Consider the following 24,250-nt stretch of genomic DNA (forward strand, 5'->3'; position numbering starts at 1 on the left):
ACCGATTGGTACTGTATGGTATCGTTATGTGGATGATATTTTTTGTGTATGGCCTGTAAATGCAAACATTGGAGAATTTTTACATAAACTGAATGATCTGGTTCGCTCAATTCAGAAGCATCATTTACAGCTGGTACAACCTCCAGACAGGCGGGAGTACCAGGTACACCCAGCACAACCTCCAAAGAGGAACTAGTACCAGAAATCACTGGCTCTGCTTCCACAGATGCAAGAGTGCCAGAAACCACTGGCACTGCCTCCAAAGAGGTGGAGAGTGCCAGAATAAATGCCTCTGAAGAGGCAGGAGCACCAGAAATCACTGGCGCAGCCTCTGAAGAGGCAGAAGCACCAGACATCACTGGTGACGCCTCCAAAGAGGCAGGAGCACCAGAAATCACTGGCGCAGCCTCCAAAGAGGCAGGAGAGCCAGCAATAATTGGCGCCGCCTCCAAAGAGGCATGAGTACAGGTCGTCACTGGTTTTCTATTTACATTATCCTTGGTAACATTTAAATTTTTTCTTCGGTTGGCAGCAACACTGGAAAAGGATATTCCTGGTCTAATGTACTGATTCAATGCTCTCTCTCTTCTGCCTCTCTAAACGGGATACGTTCGGTTACCCTTTATCCCTTAAACGCCGATTGGACGTCTTAAACGCCGAATGGACGTATTAAACGTCGACGAAAATTGTCTGTCGGGTGCCAAACCGATGTATGGTATGGCGACGCAAAATAGTTTTTAAAAAAATTTGTGGAAAAATAGTTATAGGCCTACTAGGCGAAAAAAACTTTTGAATCACGCGCCTTGCGGGATGCTGGGAGCTCACGGATCAAGCTGTTGTTTTGTTTACAAGCGTTAGCCAGGCACACAAGCGCGAATTTCTTTCTCCTCGTACTAAAAAGCATCAGCCAAACACATCTCAGAAATTATTTCATCACTTTGACATAATTTTTGCACCATTTTATATTAGCCGTTACATATGAAAATGTGTGCAATTTCATGTAGAATACAAAAAAAACAACCCATGGTTGTAGCTTTTATCAGTTTTGAAATATTTTCATATAAATAACAATAAGTACAAAAATTTCAACCTTCGGTCAACTTTAACACTACCGAAATGGTCGAAAAACGCAATTGTAAGCTAAAACTCTTATATTCTAGTAATATTCAATCATTTACCTTCATTTTACAACAAATTGGAAGTCTCTAAGCACAATATTTCGATTTATGGTGAATTCTGAAAAAACTTTTTCCTTACGTCCGTGCGGTAACTCTTTCGAAAAAATCAGAAATTTTTTTTGTCTGATTGTCGTAATGTTTGAACCATTTTATATTAGCCGTTACATAAAGTTTTATATATGAAAATATGCGCAATTTCATGTAGAATACAACAAACAACAACCCATGGTTGTAGCTTTCATCAGTTTTGAAATATTTTTATATAAATAACAATAAGTGCCAAAATTTCAACCTTCGGTCAAATTTGACTCAACCAAAATGGTAGAAAACTGCAATTATAAGCTAAAGCTCTTACATTCCAGTAACATTCTATCATTTACCTTCATTTTGCAATGAACGGGAAGTCTCTAGCACAATATTTCGATTTATGGTGAATTTATGAAAAAAAATTCCTACTTCCGCGCGGTAACTGCCGAAAAAATAAGAAATATTTTCGTCCGATTGTCGTAATGTTTGCACCGTTTTATATTAGCCGTTACATAAAGCTTTATATATGAAAATGTGCGCAATTTCATGTAGAATACAACAAATAACAACCCATGGATGTAGCTTTTATCAGTTTTGAAATATTTTCATATAAATAACGATGTGCCAAAATTTCAACCTTTGGTCAACTTTGACTCGACAGAAATGGTAAAAAAACGCAATTGTAAGCTAAAACTATTACATTCTACTAATATTTAATCATTTACCTTTACTTTACAACAAATTGGAAGTCTCTAGCACAATATTTCGATTTATGGTGAATTTATGAAAAAAAACTTTTTCCTTACGTCTGCACTGTAACTTCTGAAAATATCAGAAATTTTTTTGTGCGATTGTCGTAATGTTTGCACCGTTTTATATTAGCTGTTACATAAAGTTTTATATATGAAAATTTGCACAATTTTATGTAGAATACAACTTAAAACAACCCATGGTTGTAGCTTTTATCAGTTTTGAAATATTTTCATATAAATAACGATAAATAGAAAAAATTCGACCTTCGGTCAACTTTAACTCGACCGAAATGGTCGAAAACTGCAATTGTAAGCTACAACACTTACAGTCTAGTAATATTCAATCAATTACCTTTATTTTGCAACAAACGGGAAGTCTTTAGCACAATATTTCGATTTATGGTGAATTTTTAAAAACAACTTTTTTTTACGTCCGCGCGTTACGAATTCTTGCATCATATTGTGATAATATTTTCTCAGTGTTGCTTTGATAGTTTTACAATTTGTTATATACCAAAATCATCGCAATTCAGTGTACAATACAACGAAAAAATAATTAACTCATTAGCTTTAACCCGTTTGATCACAGCGTGATTTGTATAGAATTATATATGAAATTCTTTTTTCGCACTGTCATATATTCCAATATTTATATATGATAATGATATTTTTTTTCCTTTCTGATGGTTGCATACTAAACTTCAGGCAATGACAAAAAAAAGGAGCCAAAAATGAACTCTTAATCTTGAAAATTAAGTGTGCTGTGATTTTTTGAAAAAAAACTTTTTTTCCGCTTAGGCTCACTCGCGAAAGCCGCCAGCATACGAGACACACTTTCGGAAATACCGGCTCGACGTTTAAGGGTTAAGTTTGAATTTCTTTTTCCATGTTGTATACATCACAATTAAGTGAAGATGATGGATGATTGTCTCCACAATGTATACAACTGGCTTGTTTATTACATAGCCATGCTCGCTCTGGTTCACTGCATTTGACACAAGTGGCAGGCTTGCCTTGCAGTTTATGTCTACAAGACCCTAACATATGTCCGAATTCTTGACAATGGAAACATCTCCTCGGTCTTGGGATATATTGTTTAACCTTGAAACGTAGCCAGGCTGTTTTTACTATAGTAGGCAATCGAGTAGGATTGAATGTAATAATTAAATTGGGAAGTGAGACCAAGACTCCATTTACCTTCTTCTTCATTCATTCAATTCTTATTACACCTTGATCTTTTAATTCTTCTACAAGTTTTTCTTCAGGGTACATCATCAGTTGGGGTGCATATATCATTCCCTTGGAGTAATTCCAAAAAGAATGTACTGCACATTCTAATTTGACTCCTCCAAGGTGTGATAATGTTTTTAGTTTTCACTTTCTTTTGCTGAGGCAGATTTCACTGTCAGCTTTCCTTGACCTTTATAAGAAATCTTAGGCTCTCGGCCACAACACTTCACAATATCTCGATATACAGTAAAAATATCATAGCTAGATTCTTCCAGATTAAAAGTCAAATATTTATCATAAGAGTTTTCAAATATTCCCAGTCCAATTTCATATATATTTCTGCTCAATTTCCCTTTACTCTGTACTGGAGCATAGGGTTTCAGTGTAATTACACTGGAAGGTTTTTTTTACTTTTCCAGACGAAGTTTGTCAGGGAGGTTCCAGCAGTCATCATCTGTGCCGATTCACTACCATCAAAGGGCCCAGGGGTACTTGAATCTATTTACTGATATAAAGATTTAAGAAGAGAGAGAGAAAAAAAAATAAACCTGAAAACCTTAAAAAGATATCATCAGCCTTTCATGGAGTTTATTCTTCCACTAATGGCACAAGTGAGAACCGACTCCCAAATGTTCGCGTCCCTACCCTACCCCACATGATTAGAGTGGCCCAAGTGTAAGCCAAACCCGCTTGATAGGACTGAGAGTATTACAAGAATACAATCATCCCCACCCTAATCACATTATGGGCAAACCAGACAGAATGCCAAGAGTCCTATCCACAAAACTAGAACCCCTGGAATCCGTGGTCTGGCCCTGCAAAATAGTTCCGTCTGATATCACTCAGGTCAGAACATTATCGGGCAGTTGATGGTTCAGCCACGGTTCTTACTATTTAGCTTCAGATAAAATCCAGTCCCAGCTATGATATCTTTTTTGTTTAACAGGTCCAATAAATTTCAGCAAAAGTGGAAAATTCCACAAAAATTAATCCAAATATTTATATACATATATATAATGTATGGGACTCTTGGGTTTGAACTCGGGAACAAACTCCTAGGGTTCAAGAGCCCCCTCACCAAAACAGTAAAAAAATTATCATAGTTCTGTTACAAATAGCATTTAGTAGAATAGGACTGCTATATTTTTACATTACTATATCCTCAATCTCTTTGGAGAAAAGATCGACAAGGGCATATACTGCTAAATTTAAGCTGCTAGTTGTAACTGAAGCTGAGGAAAGAATGTTCATCAAATTTGAGAGAAATGTGTTTTAATCAAAACTATTTGGCATGAAAGAACTCATTTTACTGTGTTCACTCCGATAAAAGATAAATATGTAAAGCTCATAGTATTCTGATGAAATCAAGTGAAAATATCGAATGCAATCTGTTGATTTTTTTGCTAACGAAAAAATAACTAAATGTCGTTCACAACAATACGTATTCATGTGATATTTTGACTTGAAAACACTTAGTATAACGTAAAATAACCTTGTCCCATATCAACAGAGTATCTTGAGATTCATTTATGCTAACTAGAAGCAAGAAAATTGCTCAATACAGCAAAATAAACTTACCCCGTAATCGTCCTCAGCTGATTTCCAAACAAAACATTGATTGCTATGTTTGTATTTTATAATACATTAGTAATATGAAAATACGTACAATACTATTGGATGCAGTGAAGTGAAGCATAACTTTTTAAAATTTAAGAGATCCATGGAAAAGATGCATATTCATTATGTTAACATTTTATCGTATGAGACTAATATGTGAATCTTACATATGCTAATTTTATATCTCATGTGTGATGAGACCCGCTCAAAATTAGCTCCAAAATTAGGTTTCAAATGTTGCATGATATGGGAGTAAATACGGTAAATGTTTGGTTGGCACTGAACAATCTCAGCCTTCCAAACCTCACAAATCAGTGAACCCGCCCCCCCAAACTAAAATACTTGAAAAGACATTAGATTTGATGCATTTTTTGGTGCGTGACTCACAGACTTTGAACGGCTTCGCAGATACAGAAGATCTATTTTTGAGAACTAGCGACCGCACAGAAGGGGAATCGCACAATCCAATCATGCATATTTTGGGACCATATTGTTTAAATGTCAGTTCTCAGTACAGGCAGTCCCCGGTTATCGGTGGGGGTTCTGTTATCGGCTAGATGCTAAGCAAAAACCGCCATTAACCAAAACTCGGCGATATATGGCGCGTACGGTGCCGAGTTTCAGCTAATGGCACCTCTTTTCGGTATGTTATGGCGCCATAACTCTATTTTCAGCACCTGATGGTGGCGATAACCGAAACTTGGCACGTTATAGCACCATAAATCACCCGATTTTATGGGGCTAGACAAGCGCCATAAAAGTGGATCGCCGTTAACCAAGACCGCCCATAACCAGGGACTGCCTGTAATTAAACTAGTCAACACACAGTCAACATGTTACTCAGTACATTCATTACATTGGTGACCCTGGAGTGACCGAGAGGCCGACAAGAGATGTCCAACCCACGAAGATGATCAGCCCACCACCACCAACGAGGCCAACATCACCAGCAACCCTCACTGCCTCCTCCATGTGCCAGCCATCATTCACACCCCTAGACCCAGAGGCATGGTTCTCCTAGGCAAAAACAATCTTCCGCTTCAGCCCACTATCCGCCCCAAGAGCCAAGAAATTCCTCAACCACGTGGGGGCAACTGTAGGAGAAAAGAGACCATCACACACCTGTAAGGAGGCTGACCTCACCAGCAAAACTTTGCCACCTCCTCCGTACTATTCACCTTCATGAACCAGAGGCATGGTTCTTCAGGATGGGAAACAATCTTCTGATTCAGGCGCTACCCACCCTGAGAGCCAAGAAATTTCTCACCTATGTGGAGGCAAAGACAGGAGAGGGTGATTCATCACACTGCCCACCACAGGTGGCTGACCTGAGTCATCCTTGAGCATTGTGAGGAAGGTACTCTCACACTTGACACTACTGACAGCAATCAAAGATCTGCCATGGAATCCAGAGAGACTGCAGAGCTTAAAAGTTTTTCAGTCCAGCCAAACAAACAATTCAACCCCACCTGCCTCACCAACCTCCATAGGCAGCAGAGAAATGTTTACAATGTACGAGGTTAAGGAGATGAAGAATGCTTTCAATGGTAAAATGCAACCAGCATTGTTAGGGGCAGATTTCCTGATAGTGCACACCCTACTGGTCAGCATCGCAGAAAGCGCCAAAATCATCCCCTCAAAAGCCAAGCAAACATACAAACAACGAGGCAACAAAGATGTCTCATCACACCCATTACTCACTGCCAATAGCAAAGGGGAAGAAAGTGTAATCAACTTAGCATTGGCATTACTTGAGAAGATGAACTTCTGCCACAGGACCTTTCTTGGGGGAGGAGTCTCTGTACTGACCATGTATGTGCCCGGCCAGTGGACCACCAACGAAGGTGAAATTTCTCTTCTAATGAGTCACTGTGGCAAGAAGAATGTGTGGTGCTGTCAGGGCAGATGAAGTCTTCCAACTTTTACTCCAATTCGGGGTGAACAACTGGTAGCTGAATACTTACGAATTAAAAAATGTATATAGTACAAGACAAATAAACCACTGTATTTGTCTCAAAAATCATTCTGAATCATCGCAGTGGCCTATGGGTCAATTGTGACTTCTGTTATACCCTGAGGTAAACAGAAAGATGATAATGAGTCTAATGAGACATATCTCTGTTTGGTAATTCTTGTAATGGCAAATGTAGAGCACGAGACATGAACTATATGTGAGAATTCCGAGCCAACCAGAGACCTAAGTCTGTGATGGCTGGGCAGAGAAATTTCAATTAGTATTTGGAAGTTAAACCTCGATAGAGGAGAAAAAATACCAAGACAAACAATATCTCAGTGAGAAGGCAGTACTCTGCCCCTTGCTAGATTTCATAGGCTGAGTCGCCTGGTAGTACATTCCATGTTGGAATGCATTCGGCTTACAGAGCTATCGAGTGTACTACAGATACACTCAAGCACCTGCATGATAACCGAGACAAGAGGGACAGAAACCCTCTTGTTCGGTGATAATACCAACCCTGTGGTGTTGTCAAACAATACCACTTGGTGTCTCAAAGTCAAAACCGGAAACTCTTGGGAGGCCCGAAACGCTGTCCTGAGTTTCAGGTTAATTAACCCTCTTACGCCGACTGGACGTATTTTACGTCGACATTTTTTGTCTCCCGTGTGCCGACTGGACGTATTTTACGTCGACTTACAAAAGTTTTTTTTAAAATTCGCGGAAAAATACTTACAGGCCTACCAGCCTAAAACTTTTGAATCACGCGCCTTGGGGATGCTGGGAGTTCACGGATCAAGTGTTGTTTTGTTTACTCGTTACGCAGGTGGCGCAAGCGCGAATTTCTTTCTTGCTGCACTAAAAAGTATCCGTGACACATCTCGGAATTATTTTGTCACTTTGACATAATTTTTGTACCATTGTAAATTAGCCGTTATATGAAGTATTATATATGAAAATGTGCGCATTTTTATGTAGACTATAACAATAAAATACTCATGATTGTAGCTTTTATCAGTTTTGAGATATTTTCATATAAATAACAATAATTGCCAAAATTTCAACCTTCGGTCAACTTTGACTCTACCGAAATGGTCGAAAAACGCAATTGTAAGCTAAAACTCTTATATTTCAGTAATATTCAATTATTTACCTTAATTTTGCAACTAATTGGAAGTCTCTAGCACAATATTTCAATTTATGGTGAATTTATGAAAAAACTTTTTCCTTACGTCCGCACAGTAACTCTTCCAAAAAAAATCATACATGCGATTGTGGTAATGTTTGCACCATTTTAAAATTAGCCGTATATAAAGTTTGTACATATGGAAATGTGCGCAATTTCATGCACAATACAACTAAAAACTACCCATGGTTGTAGCTTTTATCAGTTTTGAGATATTTTCATATAAATAACGATAATTGCCAAAATTTCAACCTTCGGTCAACTTTGACTAACGAAATGGTCAAAAAACGCAATTGTAAGCTAAAATGCTTATATTCTAGTAATATTCAAGCATTTACCTTCATTTTGCAACAAATTGGAAGTCTCTAGCACAATATTTCGATTTATGGTGAATTTATGAAAAAAATAACATTTTCTTTACGTCCGCGAGGTAACCCTTCCGAAAAAATCATACGTGCGATTGTGGTAATGTTTGCACCATTTTAAATTAGCCGTTACATAGTTTTATATATGAGGTTGTAGCTTTTCTCATTTTTGAAATATTTGCATATAAATCACGATAAATAGAAAAAAAAAACCACGTTCGGTCAACTTTGACTCTACCGAAATGGTCGAAAACGCAATTGTAAGCTAAAACTCTTACAGTCTAGTAATATTCAGTCATTTATCTTCATCTTGAAACAAATTTGAAGTCTCTAGCAAAATATTTAGATTTATGGTGAATTTTTAAAAAATCTTTCCTTCCCTCCGCGCGCGGATTCTCCGCCACAAATCTCCGAAATACGTACGTCCCATTCTCGGAATATTTGCTCCGTTTCATATTAGGCATTTCATAGAGTTTTATATATGAAAATGTGCGCAATTTCATGTAAAATAAAACGAAAAATATTTGAAGGTTGTAGTTTTTCTTATTTCCGAAATAATTGCATATAAAAAATATATATATAAAAAAATTTGACATTCGGTCAACTTTAACTCGTCAGATATGGTCAAAAACTGCAATTGTAAGCAAATACTCTTACAGTATAGTAATATTCAATCATTTGTCTTCATTTTGAAAGAAATTGGAAGCCTCTAGGACAATATTTAGATTTATGGTGAATTTTTGAAAAAAATATTTGTTTACGTCCGCGCGTTACGAATTCATGCATTAATTTGTGATAATATTTTCTCTGTGTTGCTTTTATCGTTTTACAATGTGTTATATACAAAATGATCGCAATTTAGTGTACATTACAACGAAAAAAGAAGTAACTTGTTACCTTTAACCGTTTTGCGCACAGCGCGATTTGAATACAATTATATATGAAATTTCGTTTTTGCGCTATCATATATCGCATTATTTATATATGATAATGATAATTTTTTCATTTCTGATGGTTGCATACTAAACTTCAGCCAATGTCAAAAAAAGGAGCCAAAAATGAACTCTTAATCTTGAAACTAAGCGCGCTGTGATTTTTTGAAAAAAAAAAAATTTTCCGCTTCCGCACTCACTCTGAAACACCTCTGGCACACGGAGACAACTTTTTTTTTTACCTCTTCGGCGTAAGAGGGTTAAGAGAAGTACTACTCGTCTCGGTCAATACCAGGAGAATTAACTCACAGGTATAAGCCTATTACTCAGACGGTGCAACAGATAACAGACACATGTTGTGAGGAGAACATACAAGTATATTCATAGCCTCCGGTTATTCGAGCACCAGCCTAATTCTTCTTCACTTCGAAAGAGAAAAAGAATAAGGACTGGAATTAGACCTCCTTCATTCTCTAATGAAGAGTGAAGGTGAAGCTGTCCTGAAGGGAGGCTTCTACAGTGATAACAGGACACCGAAGACAACTATTCTTGGTGAACAAGCAGTTCCCAAAAACAGAAACACTGGAGAGGTGGAATTCAAACATCTCAGTGATATCCATTCTGAACATATTGAACATATGTTCACTGAAATCATAAGATCAAACCAGGAACACAGTCGCGTATTTGAACTTTGGGGAGTAGACTCTGTAGAGTTCCTCTCATCCTTTGCTCCTCCTGATATAACCCAGGAAATAGAAGGAAAAAAAAGAGAGGAGGATTGACTGTTCTTGCCCACTCTTCTCTGAAGTTGCAGTGATGACAGCAATGCACAGAGTAGGAAAACATATTCACCCCAGTGAAAAATGCTTCCTAGAGGGAGAGCAGAGGTTCTCACACACCAAACGAACCATTCTTTCCTACAACTGGTTCACTCACACAAGTGCGAGTTGAGCAGAGTTGAATGAGTCAAAAGTTGGCAAGAACTTGCCACATCTTGCTACACATCTGTCTTCCATGTGATCGAACCTCACAAAGAGGACTACCCAGAGAACCTCCTGTTTCCCCAGATGCCTTGTTCCAAGGGACATTGACATCGACTTTGGCACCTGAGGAAGAGCCATTCCTGGATTTCAAAAGTGGGTCTGAGTCACTAAGGGAGCTCGGTCCCTCCTCTCACCCTGCACAACTATCACAAAGGAGAAGACTCCCCACCGCTGGTGGGCTAGGAGAGATTCGCGAACGAGTACCGATACAGCCCCAGTTCCATGAGCAGTGCCCTTGGAACCAGAGACAGGAGAACGAACCTAGGTCTGAACTCCTGGGGCTCCCGAGACACTAAATCCTGGGGACAGTGTCATGGTTCCCACTCCCAACGAAGCAGGCAATACAATGAGAGAGGCAACTGCTTCCTCCCCGGAGGGAGGATGCAGACCCTTAGAAGTCTCATGTCGAGACTTCTTAAGGAGTGGAGAAGTTACCTTCCTCTTCTCTTCTTTGGCGAGAAAGCCTTCGAAGAGGGAGGTAAGAAGGCGTCAGACGACGAAAACGAAGATGACGACCCCTTCTGTGGAACTTGATAGTCTGATGAGATGATACTGGGACAGCAACATGGGAAAGGAGGGTGCTATGCCATGGCAAGGAACCGCAATTGATCAAGAGTACAGTCCATTCAGCAGAGCCGAGCCGAGTCGAGCAAGCTGAGCAGACCACCACTACATAATTATGGGTGGTATTGTCAGCAAAGAAGTATCACTTCTTCCCAATTAAATCTCCTGAGACACTAGACCCTGGGGACAGCATCGCAGTCCCACTCCCAAAGGAGCAGGTGAGCCAACAAAAGACAACTGCTTCCTCCCCATGGGAAAGATGCAAACCCTAAGAAGTCTTGTGGCAAGACTTCTTATGGGTCAGAGAAGCTACCTTCATCTTCTTAGGCCGGGTAGCTTTCTAAGAGGGAGATGAGGAGGCGTATGACGATGCCGACAAAGATGAACACGAAAACAACAACACTTTTCACAACCTCTTCTTCCTCAACTTCTTTGCCAGCTATAAAAAAGCTTAAAATGGCCTATTTTGTTAGTTAAAACTCAAGAAAAACCCACTAAAAATTTTTATGCCTGGTTTCTTTAATAGTTTTATCACAAAAAGTACATTTTATGATGAAATTGATTAAAAAAAACCCAGGAATTTGTGGATATTTCTCATAAAAAAATACTGTGAATAGGCGAATTTTCCGTGAATTGAGGGATAAGTTCCAGAGAGAAATCTGCCAATCCAGAGAACGTGAATACGGGGGGATCACTGTACTCCTTTTGCATCAAAGGGTACTGCCCTCTGAAACGAGAGGAGATCCCTAAAAAATCAACAGCACATGCGGTCCCCCCCTTCTTCATCCAATAAGCTAACGAAAAGGGCAAAGGATAAGGGGGAATATCAGGAGAGAAAAACCAAAGAGTAAACCTCCGAAGATTTTTTCCGATAAATTCTTCAAAGTGCAAACGTAAATTTCAAATAAATATACTGTCACGCCCTTACATTAAAGGGTGAGAATAAGTAATAAGGGTGTAGAAACACCCTTCCCCCCAACCCTTAATAAACGAAGAAGATAGATTCACATCTTTCAGATGTAAAACCAAACCTACGGCAGCCCCGTGTGCGGACAATTTTTCGAAAAACCATTATTCAAAAGGCAATTGTTCGAAAAGATTTTTTCAAAACCAAATATTCGAAAACAATAGTTCGAATGTGTAATTGTTCGAATCCATCAGTAACGTCTACTTGTTGAAAAAAGCCCGAAGGCAGTTTTGTATGTTGGCACTTCTCTCTCTCTCTCTCTCTCTCTCTCTCTCTCTCTCTCTCTCTCTCTCCTCTCTCTCTCTCTCTCTCTCTCTCTCTCTCTCTCTCTCTCTCTCTCTCTCTCTCTTCTCTCCCTAATTGTAGTTGTTTGAGAAACAACTCAAACGCATTGTTTGTATTTTAATTACCTTAAATGAAAAATAAATAAACATAAAAATAAACCATTAACAAATCCTTAAAACCTTAAAGTTCCCATTGTTATTTTGGACGGTTTCCTATTTAGTAGAGAAGCCCTTAAACCCTGTCATGGCTGAGTTCGTTCAAAGTGAACAAGGAAAGCCCATGTTATTAGAGAATGGGCATTTATTTGTTAAAGACAAGCAAATACAAGATAAAATTTGCAAATTACTGTAAATGTCGTGCTATAACAGTAAAAGATGTTACCGTTTCTGAAGAACATAATCATGAGGTGATCCAACTGGCGTAGAAGTGCGGAGATTTATTGAAAAAGTGAAAGATGACGCAAAAGGTACACGTGACTCCCCTCATTATATTATTGCAAATGCATCTTCGGATCTAAGCGCATCTGGAGCTCAGGGATTGCCTACTGTCAACAGTATTAATTAAGCGCTCAATTAGAAGGCTTCGCTCAGAAGGAAATTGTGGACTATCTACACCCTATTATAGGAAGGATATAATATTCCCAGTCGAGTAGTGTATGAAGACTTTCAAGAATGAGGATTTTCTTCTTTTTGACTCAGTTCGGGAAGAAGAGAGTTTTCAGTCAAAATTCGAATGCCATTAGCATTGGCATTTATCCCAGAAGAAAGAGCCATTGAAACTTTTGAAAATATAGAAGAAGAAGAGTTATCTTCACCTGAATTACTTTTGGTAATAGATTATTTTGAAGATAAATTGTGCAAAGATATGTTAAGAAAACTAATAAATTTAAACTAAATTAATCGTTTATTAACATTAATCCTATTATCCTATATGGTTAGATAAAGTATGTTATAGATTCGAACAATATTCATTTAGAAAAACTGCTTATTCGAATATTTTGTATTTCGATCAATTGTAAATTCGAACAATTACACGTTCGAACTATTGTTTTCGATTATTTGGTTTTCGAAAAAAAACTTTTCGAACATTTGCCTTTCGAATAATGGGTTTTCAAAAAATTGTCCGCAAATCGGCAGCCCTGTATCCCTTGATTGCTGATATGTACTAAAAGAAGTTTCTCCCTAAGGAGAAAAATGAGGAAGTACACTACGTACTTGTTGAATAGTAGTTCCAACTGGAGAGAGACCCTGTTGTTGACACAGCAGATGGCCCACTTTCCCTGGTACACAGCTGTAGAGGACTCCTGAGGCTGCCTGGCATTTCCATCACTGGTCTGCAAGAAAAGCCTCGCACTCACAGGAGATACTGGATAGTCTCCAACCATGAAGAGATAGGGACCTACTGACTGGTGAAAGCTCTCGATGTGTGGTTGACACAGAAGGCTGTGCCAAGGAGGAATCTCTCTGTGGTTCTATGAAATCATTACTGTTGATGACTTGAAGAATACCGATTGAGAGACTGCCAACTGATGCAGCTGTACTGTAAAGTCAGAAAGGTGATAAAACACTATTATTATATGTATCTCAGTGTTTTAACTCTCTTCCTCCTTGTTTGGAGTACTGTACTCTAGTATGGTCTTCAGGTGCTGACTCTCATCTACAACTTTTGGGTGTTGTCATCAGTCATGTTTATTTTTTTAATTCCTGATGATAACTCGCACTCTTCTTTATCTAACCAGGTTCTTTTTGCTCACATCACTAAGAAGGCTGCTGCTGCAAACAGTGTGTCATTTTCCAGCATCAGGTTTCAACTGCTAAGTTTGCTTGAAATGTAGAATAGTTTGCCCAGTGCAGTTGTGTTGTCTTCTGATCTCCAAATACTACTTAAGTGAGACGCAAACTTATTCCAGACTTCTGCTGATGTCTCCTCAAATCAGGTGTATCAGTTTTATTTTTCATTCCTTCATATTAATTTATTTAACAACTTTTCCTACAGCTTGTGTCTCTCTTTGCAGGGTGATTTCCCTTTACAGCCCTCTCAAGTGAGACAGAATGAAAGACATGTCTTTCACTAGCTGGCTCAGTGGATCCTGAATTAATCACCAATAATACCATTTTTCATTCAACTCCAGAAAAATAACAATAGAGACCATGAATTAAAACAAGATGATGATCCTGCAAGAAAAAGAGCAATCAAAACAAGATACTTAACATAAATGTCTATTTAGAAACAAAGCCTAAGAGTAACTACTCACCTGTAGCAATTTTGCATCGTCCTGTAAAAGCTGACATACTTTTGCTATCTCCTTGATAGCCTGAGTTTTTGATCCTATTATCAAATGGCACATAGCATTGTGTTCCAGTAGCATTAACTGCAGAGCACTCAAGATTGCAGAATTATCTTCAGCTGTAATGAAAACTTAAAATAATGTAACTGGAGACAATGAGGTAAATAAAATCATTATCAGTTTATGAACACTTTAGGCAAGATGTCCATATTCTCTAGCACACCACCCCTATATTTTATCCTACCAAATTTATGAAAACCATCAAAATAACTGCAGATGGAAGACCATTAGTATGTCGAAAATTTACATTAATTTAACAATTTGAAAGACTAAAAAGTCTGAGGGACTCAATGCAACCTTTTTTGGTAAAATCCTGTTGCACTACTGCCATCTGTCAGTGAACCCTGTGTCTTTTGCAATATTTCTCATTTAACAGTTCATTGAAAGTTAGTTTCTATGCTTGGATACTTATTTCAGAATAATTTTAAAGCTGAATAGTTCCAATATATTGCCATTAGATGAAAAGAAAAACATAAATATCCATAAACTGTACAAATGACAAGTTGGAGTTAGCTGAAAACAAAATTTTCTTGGCTTTGCTGTACAAAATACATAAAATAAAATGTTGAAAGATATATAAATCTTTTTCTCACTAAACTCAACCATAAAACATAACTTTTCAATTGCTGATACAGTGCCTCAATCTTATGTGATTCAGGTTGCAGGAATTCACAATAACATGAACTTTTCACTAAAACCTAACTAATTATAATACGAGATTTTTTCACAGACAAGCGAACACAAACGCAATATTTTCTAATCCTGGAGAAACCCTGCAAAAAGTGTTAATTTAATTTTTTATGTAACTTATAGGTTTTCAAGATTTTATGTGTAAATTAAATAACATTAAACAATAAAAATAATCTTCTTCTTCCAAGCTTTATCCCTATTCGGGGTCAAATAATAATTACCATAAAACCACAATTAACAGGTCATACCATGGTGAATAGTATATACATACAGTCGTGGACTCACATATTCGCTGATTTTTCTATGGACCTAATATACCCATTATTCATGTATTCACAGTATTTCTCTATTAGAAATATCCACAAATTACAGAATTTTCATATCACTTTCATGATTAAATGCACTTTTTGTGATAAAACTATTAAAAAAACAAGCATAAGCATTTTTAGGGTGTTTTTTTTTTTGAGTCTGAACTAACAACATATAGGCAGTTTTAAGCATTTCTATAGGGGTTCTAAGTATTCACGAATTCGAGCTATTCACTGGGGGGTCTGGTACGCATCCCCTGCGAATATGGGATGTCCACTGTGTATGGTCTATATACATACATATATATATAATACTATATATATTTATATATATATAGATATATTATATATATATATATATATTATATATATGTATATATATAAATATAATAATATTATTATATATAATAATATCTATATATATATATATATTATATTATATTATATATATATATATATTATATATATATATATATCATATATATATATATATAAAACATATATATATAATATATATATATATCTAGTATATATATATATCTTATATTGATATACTATATATATATAATATATATATATATATATATATATATATAATAATATATATATATTATAATATATATATATATGTGTGTATATGTATATTATATATATATTATATGTATATGTATATATGTATTATATATATATATATCTATATATAGATATATATATATATATATATATATATATATATTTTTACGTATATAGTGGCCTTGAGAGAGGCTAGATACGTAAACGGAAGTAATTTAGGGATTTCAAGAGGGAATTGCTTTAACTTACCGTAAGCTGAAAGTTATTATTAATTTCTTTAGAGGGAAGGTCGCCAGAAAACTCAGCTCGTTACTTAACAGCTATTTATTTACAAAAAGGCCCGTGCTGGCCTGGAGGAGAGGTAAATGATGGCTCCAACTTATGTCATTCAAGCTGATTTTCATATACTTGGGGTAATGCCACACTTGCGGGCAGTGAGACGGCACGTGACTCATGGAATCTGGATGTCGTGTTCAGTGTGGACCTTTGTAGAAAATGTGGCTCTTTGTAGAAAAGTATGGGGAACCCTTTGTCCGAGGCCTGGGTCATTGGCGCGCCACTCACACCCTGGGTAGGCCTAACAGGCAGGCAGGTAATTTGACCTCTGTCCGAGATCACGTCTCGCAGCCGACTGAGGCAGAATTCAGGTGGGTTTGTTGGGGGTTGGAGGTCAGCTTAACCCCCCACGATCAAGGCAAATCCTGGAAAACAAGCATACAGCCAGCAGAGGGGTCACAGGAAAGAGAGCTTAAGGTATAGGTCTAAGAAGTATCCATCTGCCTACACCCTTCCCTTTGAGATATGTCCCTACAGCTGATAAAAGTCTCTTTTCCCCCAACTGGGGAACTCTCTATCTCTAGCTGGCGGGTTTTGGGTTTCCCGCGTTTACTAAAAATCAGCTGATATTCTAAAGAAATGGCTGCCGTTTTCCAAATCAAATTATTTAGTTAATTGCGGGGTAGACGAACGATCTATAAACGTCACAGCTCCCCCTGTTAAGAAGGCATTCACTCCCTTTCGGGCGTGAAGGTCTTGGCTTAAATAAATTGATCATCTCGACTACCCCATTCTCCTACTCCAACTTGAAGTTTTTTGAGCAGCGATACAGCTAACTACAGTGGCCTACCTAACTTATAGGCAAAGATGCTAAGTGTACTAACTTAATGTGTGATGTAGTCTAGCCTAAGTAATAACTACGGGTTGTCTTGTGACGACAGTCTACTCTACCCCTAGATAAGGTTACTTGAAAATTCTACTTGCTACTAACCTAATGCCCTGGTACTAAATCATTAGCCTAACCTACTCAATACAGTTAAATGAAGACGCAATCATTCCAGAGTGTGGTACGCACAGCAGTAGTTCAGCGACGGAATTGTTAAAATACATAAAAATGAGAGGTAATGATGCTTGGGGATGATGAGTGGTTAGTGCGTTACCAGGATGGAAATGTAATGAGGTAATTATATTTTAAGTGAGGGTTAGTATCACAATGGCTAGGGGTTAGAGAGTTAGTGCTACTGGCAGAGATCAGGCTGGCTACCTTCTCTGGGTAGGTGCCAGGATCATTCTGCAAATGAATGCGACACTGTACGTACCTCGGGCACAGGTGTCAAGGAGAGAATGTGGCTCTTTTGTTAATATGTTAATGATTGGTTACGTCCCTTCTTCTTCTTCTTCTTATTCCTCCAGGACCTGGCTATACCAGTCCTAGGAGTAGACGGAGGCACAGACTCTGGGGAAAGGCCAGAAAACGCCGGCAGGAGCAGAGGCAGTGGTAGCCTGAGGGATTTCAGGAGAACACCCTACTTCGGTATCTGCAGCAACCGTCGTAGAGGTGGAACCTACTGCAGGGGAGGCCCTCACTTCGGCTGCTGCGACAGCCGTCGTAAGGGGAAAACTCCAGGCTGACTCCTGGTCGGGCAGTTCCTGGTTTTCCAGAGGAGGTATGAAGGTTAGGTCTGCCGGAGGTTCATCTTCGGGCGACAGTGGTGAGGGTGAAGAAGACTCATGGACTTTGGGTTGGCCATGGGCTGCGGTAAGCTCCATGCCTGTTGGAGGATCTCCTGTAGGAGGATCCTTGGTTAGGTTAGGCGCTGGCGCTAGCTCAGGGCCAGGCGCAGAGGTCAAGTTCGGTGGTGGCTCTACGTCCAGGCTGGACGGAGCTTGGCACTGCCCAGTGCTGCCAAGTGGCACTGGCAGAGAGTTGAGGTCGACTGGACCTGTGACGGGTACCGGAGGTGCAATACCTCTCAGCGTGCCCTTGGAAATGGGAGACAGAGGCTCCTGTCTCTTTTGGAAGGCTAAGCCTTGTGGAAAGTGGACATTGTCCGCTGCTGGTAGTCGGCTAGGGCACCTAGGCCGAATTGCCCGTTAAGGTCGAGTGCCCTATTACGTTGCAGGTTTTGCAATGGAACTGTGTGAATGATCAATCTCCCTCCTTGGTAGCGGGGGAGACTGTTGGTGGACATACTTCCTGGAGGAAGTAGAATTTCGATGACTCCTTGCTTTGGAGTGATTTGTTGTGGGGTTAGGACCCCTAGGCTTTTTGGAATGCGAGGGAGACTTCATGTCTTGCCCTAGGAGAGGTCGTAACCTCCTGGAATGTAGCTTGCAAACTGCAAGGGTTACAAATTCTGGAAAAATGAGGTCTGGTGACCCTCAATTGTACAGTCGGAAGGATCAGCTTAATATGGTTGATACCTTCAATGGTGATTAAGTGACGTCTATCGACGTTTGCCCCTCGGGGGATTCGGTCTTCCCGTATCAGGGAGATTTGAGCGCCAGAGTCGTCGTAGGCTCTGACGTGGCTTGGCTGATAATGGCTTTGGAGGGGTGCGACTGTTATAGGGCCCTTAGCTGGGGGTCCTAGTGAAGAAGGATTAGTAACGGCCATTGCGATGGCAGGAATACAGTATTATGATTAGCACACCCTCCGTAGTTTGCAGACATGTGACCCTTGCGGCCACAGTCGCGGCAGAACTTGTTCCAGAACCTCTTCCGTGGCACTGGATGGTAAGGCCGAGATGGCCCCACAGGTTGCGAATCTGTGGAGTCACCAAGGCTGGCAGTGTGCTCTGGCACAGGTGAAGAGTCCTCTCTGGCAGTGATGTGAGGTAGGGAGGTTAAGGAAACCTCCGTTGAATCATCCTCGGAAGCAAGTCCGGGGTTAACTGGTGGGCTTACCTCTTCCAAAGTGGAGGAGGTAGGCGGTAAGATGGTAAGAGGCTGAGAGGATGCGGCAGGAACTTTGGGCTCCGACACTGGGTCAGGGCCAGGTTCACAAATAAAGGGGATGTCTGGGACATCGGAGGCCCTAGCCTCTGACTCTAAAATTGAGGTTTGATTATGAGGCATGCTGCAGGGATCCGGTGCATCTGGTAGTGGGAGCTGCGTCCAGGGGAGATACGGCTTAAGTAGATCTCGGCCCAATATCACCTGATAAACATCATGAAATTGGTCAACTACGCCCAGGCGGCACAATGTGGTTTCCTTGGTCACCTGGTCCAGAAAGGGCATTTTTACATTCAGAAGGACCGAAGAACAGAATAGAGGTTACCGTCAATCCATTCAAACTGAATTTCTTCGTTCGTCTGGATTTTGGCACCCCTAGGCAATGCCTTTCTGGAATAAGGGAGACCTGGGCTTCGGTGTCGGCCATGACTTGTACCCACTGATAGGCCGTAGGAGACTGTTCATCAGGCAGGGCTACATGGTAGCCTTGGAGAAGTTCACCCTGGAAGCTCTCCTCCCAAGGTAGAGATCGACTTGGGCACTGGTCGGAATCCACAGCATGCCCACGCACACAACAAGTGGTGCAGAACCTCCGCAACCACCTCTTACCGTGAGTCCAGCTCATGATCTGGGGCTTGGAAAACTAGCAGAGATTGCGTCATCTGGAGCAGCTAGCTCATGCTTTCTCTCTCTTCTCTTTCCTTTCTCTCTGCTTCTCTGGCTTTCTCTCTGCTTCTCTTTCTTCTCTCTCTGCTTCTCTGGCTTTCTCCTCTGCTTCTCTTCTTCCTTTTCTTGCAGGCGCACAGCAGCCTGCTGCGCCTTTATCCACTGGTCAAGTGCTGGTCCAGTGTAACCGGCCTCCTTGCCCAGAGTTATGAGGGCTCCGAGCTTCTCTAGCTCTCTGGCAAAGAAGTCGCGGGAAGCAGGGGAAGTCATTTCCCTTAGGCTGCAGTAGAGGCTCGGAGGAAAATTATATTAATGGCCAGGAAGGGTAATGGATGGAATGGGAGTGCCTACTGTGGAAAGTGGCACTCACTTGGAAATGGGTTCTGCGATGTGGTAATGAAGTCTGAAAAGACTGGGTGCTCGGTGGCACTTTGTGAATGGCACCTTCTGATGAGGTGAAAAAATCGAAGGAAGTGTGCGGCGTACTTACGTCACACTTAAGGGCGTTCCCAACTTGGGAGACGTTGGAATGGGCTACCTGTACGTCTGTACAGGTGCGCGGCACTTATGAGGAGGCGTTCCTTGGGTTGGTCCGAAGGATCACTGATCCTCGTACACGGACATTAATGAATTGGGCGTTCCGTAAGGACGGACACGCAGGTTTGTCAGCACTTAGGGCTGGTATTGCGGCGCTTCGGGAGGCGTTCCCTTTGTTGAGTGTTCCGAAGGATCACTGACCCTTGTACACGGACACACTAGTTATTTGGGCGTTCCGTAAGGACGGACACGCAGGTTTACTTGGGCGTTCCGTAAGGACGGACACGCAGGTTTGTCAGCACTTAGGGCTGGTATTGCGGCACTTTGGGGAGGCGTTCCCTTGGAATGGTCCGAAAGATCACTGATCCTCGTACATGGACACACTAAAGAATAGGGCGTTCCGTAAGGACGGATACGCAGGTTTAATGGCTACCTGTACGGCCTGTACAGGTGCAATGGCACTTATGAGGAGGCGTTCCTTTGAGCACTGGTATCGTGCTGGTGTGTCCCGGACACTACACGCAGTATACTCAAGTATACCGAAGTGAAATGGCACTCTGTTCGGGGCAGAGTGTAATGGTGGAGGAGAGAAAGTAAAAGGTGGGAGTACTTCAGCAGCCAGTCGATGAACAGTGTCAAGAATTAGTGGCACTGTAAAATGATAAGACCTGACGTGCACTGGTGGTGGCCAGTCCTAAACTGGTAACGACTTCCCTGTCTGGAAGTAATGACTTTGCGTGGCACACTGTGCGAATTGTGCTTGCGGTACACGCAAGTCTTTTGGGATAAAAATGAACAAGACCACTCGGGCAACGACAGGTAATGGAAATTTTAGAAATGCTCAGGCCCTCGCTGAAGTACTCGGTAAATGAAACAAATAAATGTTTGCAAACTGCAATGGACACATGCGCGTACGTATCACGCTGTGTAAATGAAAGACACAAGAGACTAAAATAATGTTAATTCTGCATGCTATAATTAATGGTAAGATGTAGTACTCTTGGCTTTGTGAATACTGGGTTCTGGTTCTCTCTCTCTCTCTCTCTCTCTCGGAGAGGGTGAAAAATGATATATGAATGAACTCCCTTATATTTGAATTGAACTACTAATGTTAGTTTAATATGACGCAACTTGCGTTAAATGATTTACTTACGTTAACGTTTACTGAACGAATTACTTTTGAAAACGTTTTATGAAAAATGATAACGCGCTCGCGGTGAACGATGTTTACGTTAATGTTAGCGGCTTGCGCTTATGAAATGATTTGCGTTTCAATATGAAATTTACAAAGACGCGTTTTACGTTAACAGTTCTTGCAAGTGACTCTACTTTTAAGATTTACGTTAACTTTACGTAAGGACAAGTGAAAAATTACGGTAAGGATTTGAAAACGATGTTAGCAAACAATTGTAAATGAGGTTACGTTTAAGTGAAATGAAATTTTCGCCTCAGCGCGCGAGTGAGCGATGCCTAGGTGAAACACGTGAGGCGAGAAGAGCGGTTAGCACCACGGTGTGCTAGCATTGATGGCGAATCAGCTGATTCTCTGTAAATGCGAAGACAATTTACAAACACAAGATTTCTACTTTCTTATTCAAGGCGAATTACGTTAATTTCTCTGGCAGGACGATAGATACTAGTACCGAGATCGATATTATTTACGTTAAAACTTTGAGACTTACGTTACTTTGCTTAAATGGTTTAGATAATTCTGAAAGGGATAAAAACATGGCTGCCGCTGTGAGCGAAAACGAAGGCTGGTTGAGACCGCGCAGGCGCGAAAGTGCGCTAAGCTGAATTAGCTGAGAGGTAGCGGTTACCAACACTTGGAATGAAAACTAAGTTAAAAATGGATTCCCTAACATATCACAGACAAAAGAATTGTACACTTCTTTTGCCGTAACTATTAGTAAAACACTCCTAACTAGCTAGGCTTTCTCATACAGCAATAAACCCTGGCAAAGCACTTCCTAGTTTGATCTGGTCCTTTCTGGCATCTATCTGCACACGTGTTCGTGTGAGCTCCTACGACAACAATGCGATTTACAAAACAGAATTCGCTCGGCGCTCTGGCCGTTACAATAATAAGAATATTTCTACCTTCACATTTGTTTAACACACTTCTACAATAAAAATACTTAAACGTACCTTAAGCTAACATTGGTTATAGAATAATCATATTAATGAATGGAATACCTTACCGTGAGTCAGTGTGTCTTCTTTCCCTGCAAGTGTGCTTGATTTACGCTTTGTAAAATAATTTACAGTTTGGTTTTAGGTTTTACAACGGATAACGCGATTTACAAGCTTTTTTAAGCAAGCTAGGTTCAATCCATAGGCAAGATTCGCCAATGTTACGTATATAGCGGCCTTGAGAGAGGCTAGATACGTAAACGGAAGTAATTTAGGGATTTCAAGAGGGAATTGCTTTAAACTTACCGTAAGCTGAAAGTTATTATTAATTTCTTTAGAGGGAAGGTCGCCAGAAAACTCAGCTCATTACTTAACAGCTATTTATTTACAAAAAGGCCCGTGCTGGCCTGGAGAAGAGGTAAATGATGGCTCCAACTTATGTCCCCACATTCAAGCTGATTTTCATATACTTGGGGTATGCACACTTGCGGGCAGTGAGACGGCACGTGACTCATGGAATCTGGATGTCGTGTTCAGTGTGGACCTTTGTAGAAAATGTGGCTCTTTGTAGAAAGTATGGGGACCCCTTTGTCCGAGGCCTGGGTCATCGGCGCGCCACTCACACCCTGGGTAGGCCTAACAGGAAGGCAGGTAATTTGACCTCTGTCCGAGATCACGTCTCGCAGCCGACTGAGGCAGAATTCAGGTGGGTTTGTTGGGGGTTGGAGGTCAGCTTAACCCCCCACGATCAAGGCAATATCCTGGAAAACAAGCATACAGCCAGCAGAGGGGTCACAGGAAAGAGAGCTTAAGGTATAGGTTCTAGAAGTATCCATCTGCCTACACCCTTCCCTTTTGAGATATGTCCCTACAGCTGATAAAAGTCTCTTTTCCCCCAACTGGGGAACTCTCTATCTCTAGCTGGCGGGTTTTGGGTTTCCCGCGTTTACTAAAAATCAGCTGATATTCTAAAGAAATGGCTGCCGTTTTCCAAATCAAATTATTTAGTTAATTGCGGGCGGGTAGACGAACGATCTATAAACGTCACAATATATATATATATATATATATATATATATATATATATATATATATATATATATATATTATATATATATATATATATATGACAGGTAAAAATTTTCTGTAACAACAGAATTCCATCTAATAAAAGGGGCCCATAAAAACACCAAAATATAGAGAGAAAAGTACTATATTTCAGAGACTGCTGTCTCTCTCTTCAGGAATATGAATGAGAAAAGTTTACAGAAAAGGTGGTATTTATATTAAGAGATCCGTCCACAAGTAAGCCAATTTAGGTCACCCCGCTGATAATCTTCCTTTAAACTTCTTAAGCGTTGGTTGAATGAAAACTTGGTCGATGACATCTGAAAATCCACGCGCCTTTTGAGATGTTCATTTATACCTGCTTCTTCTTTTATTAAGGCCGATTCCATCATTTGACTCTTGTACCCGCAGTTGCTGCTATAAATTACACGTGACAAATTCCAGTTTATTCTATGGTTATGTTCATTTATATGGTTGAAAATAGCGAGTTCTGTTGTCCATACCTAACTGACCGTTTGTGTTGTATTAATCTCTGGGGAAGTGATTTACCTGTAAAGCCGATGTAAGATTGGTCACAGTCCTGACATGGGATCTCAT

General features: G+C 40.1%; 1 protein-coding gene across 2 annotated transcripts in view; it reads right to left on the minus strand.

The window, feature by feature from the left end:
* LOC135214746 (MAU2 chromatid cohesion factor homolog) overlaps positions 1 to 24,250 on the minus strand; it is a 263,766-nt gene that overhangs the window by 56,254 nt on the left and 183,262 nt on the right. For both annotated transcript variants that reach the window (XM_064249095.1, XM_064249094.1), the window contains exon 6: positions 14,355 to 14,506. In XM_064249095.1, the coding sequence (XP_064105165.1) occupies positions 14,355 to 14,506 (152 nt within the window). The remainder of the gene's footprint in view (positions 1 to 14,354; positions 14,507 to 24,250) is intronic.

Source organism: Macrobrachium nipponense, chromosome 46 (genome assembly GCF_015104395.2).
Source record: "Macrobrachium nipponense isolate FS-2020 chromosome 46, ASM1510439v2, whole genome shotgun sequence".
Lineage (NCBI taxonomy): Eukaryota > Metazoa > Arthropoda > Malacostraca > Decapoda > Palaemonidae > Macrobrachium > Macrobrachium nipponense.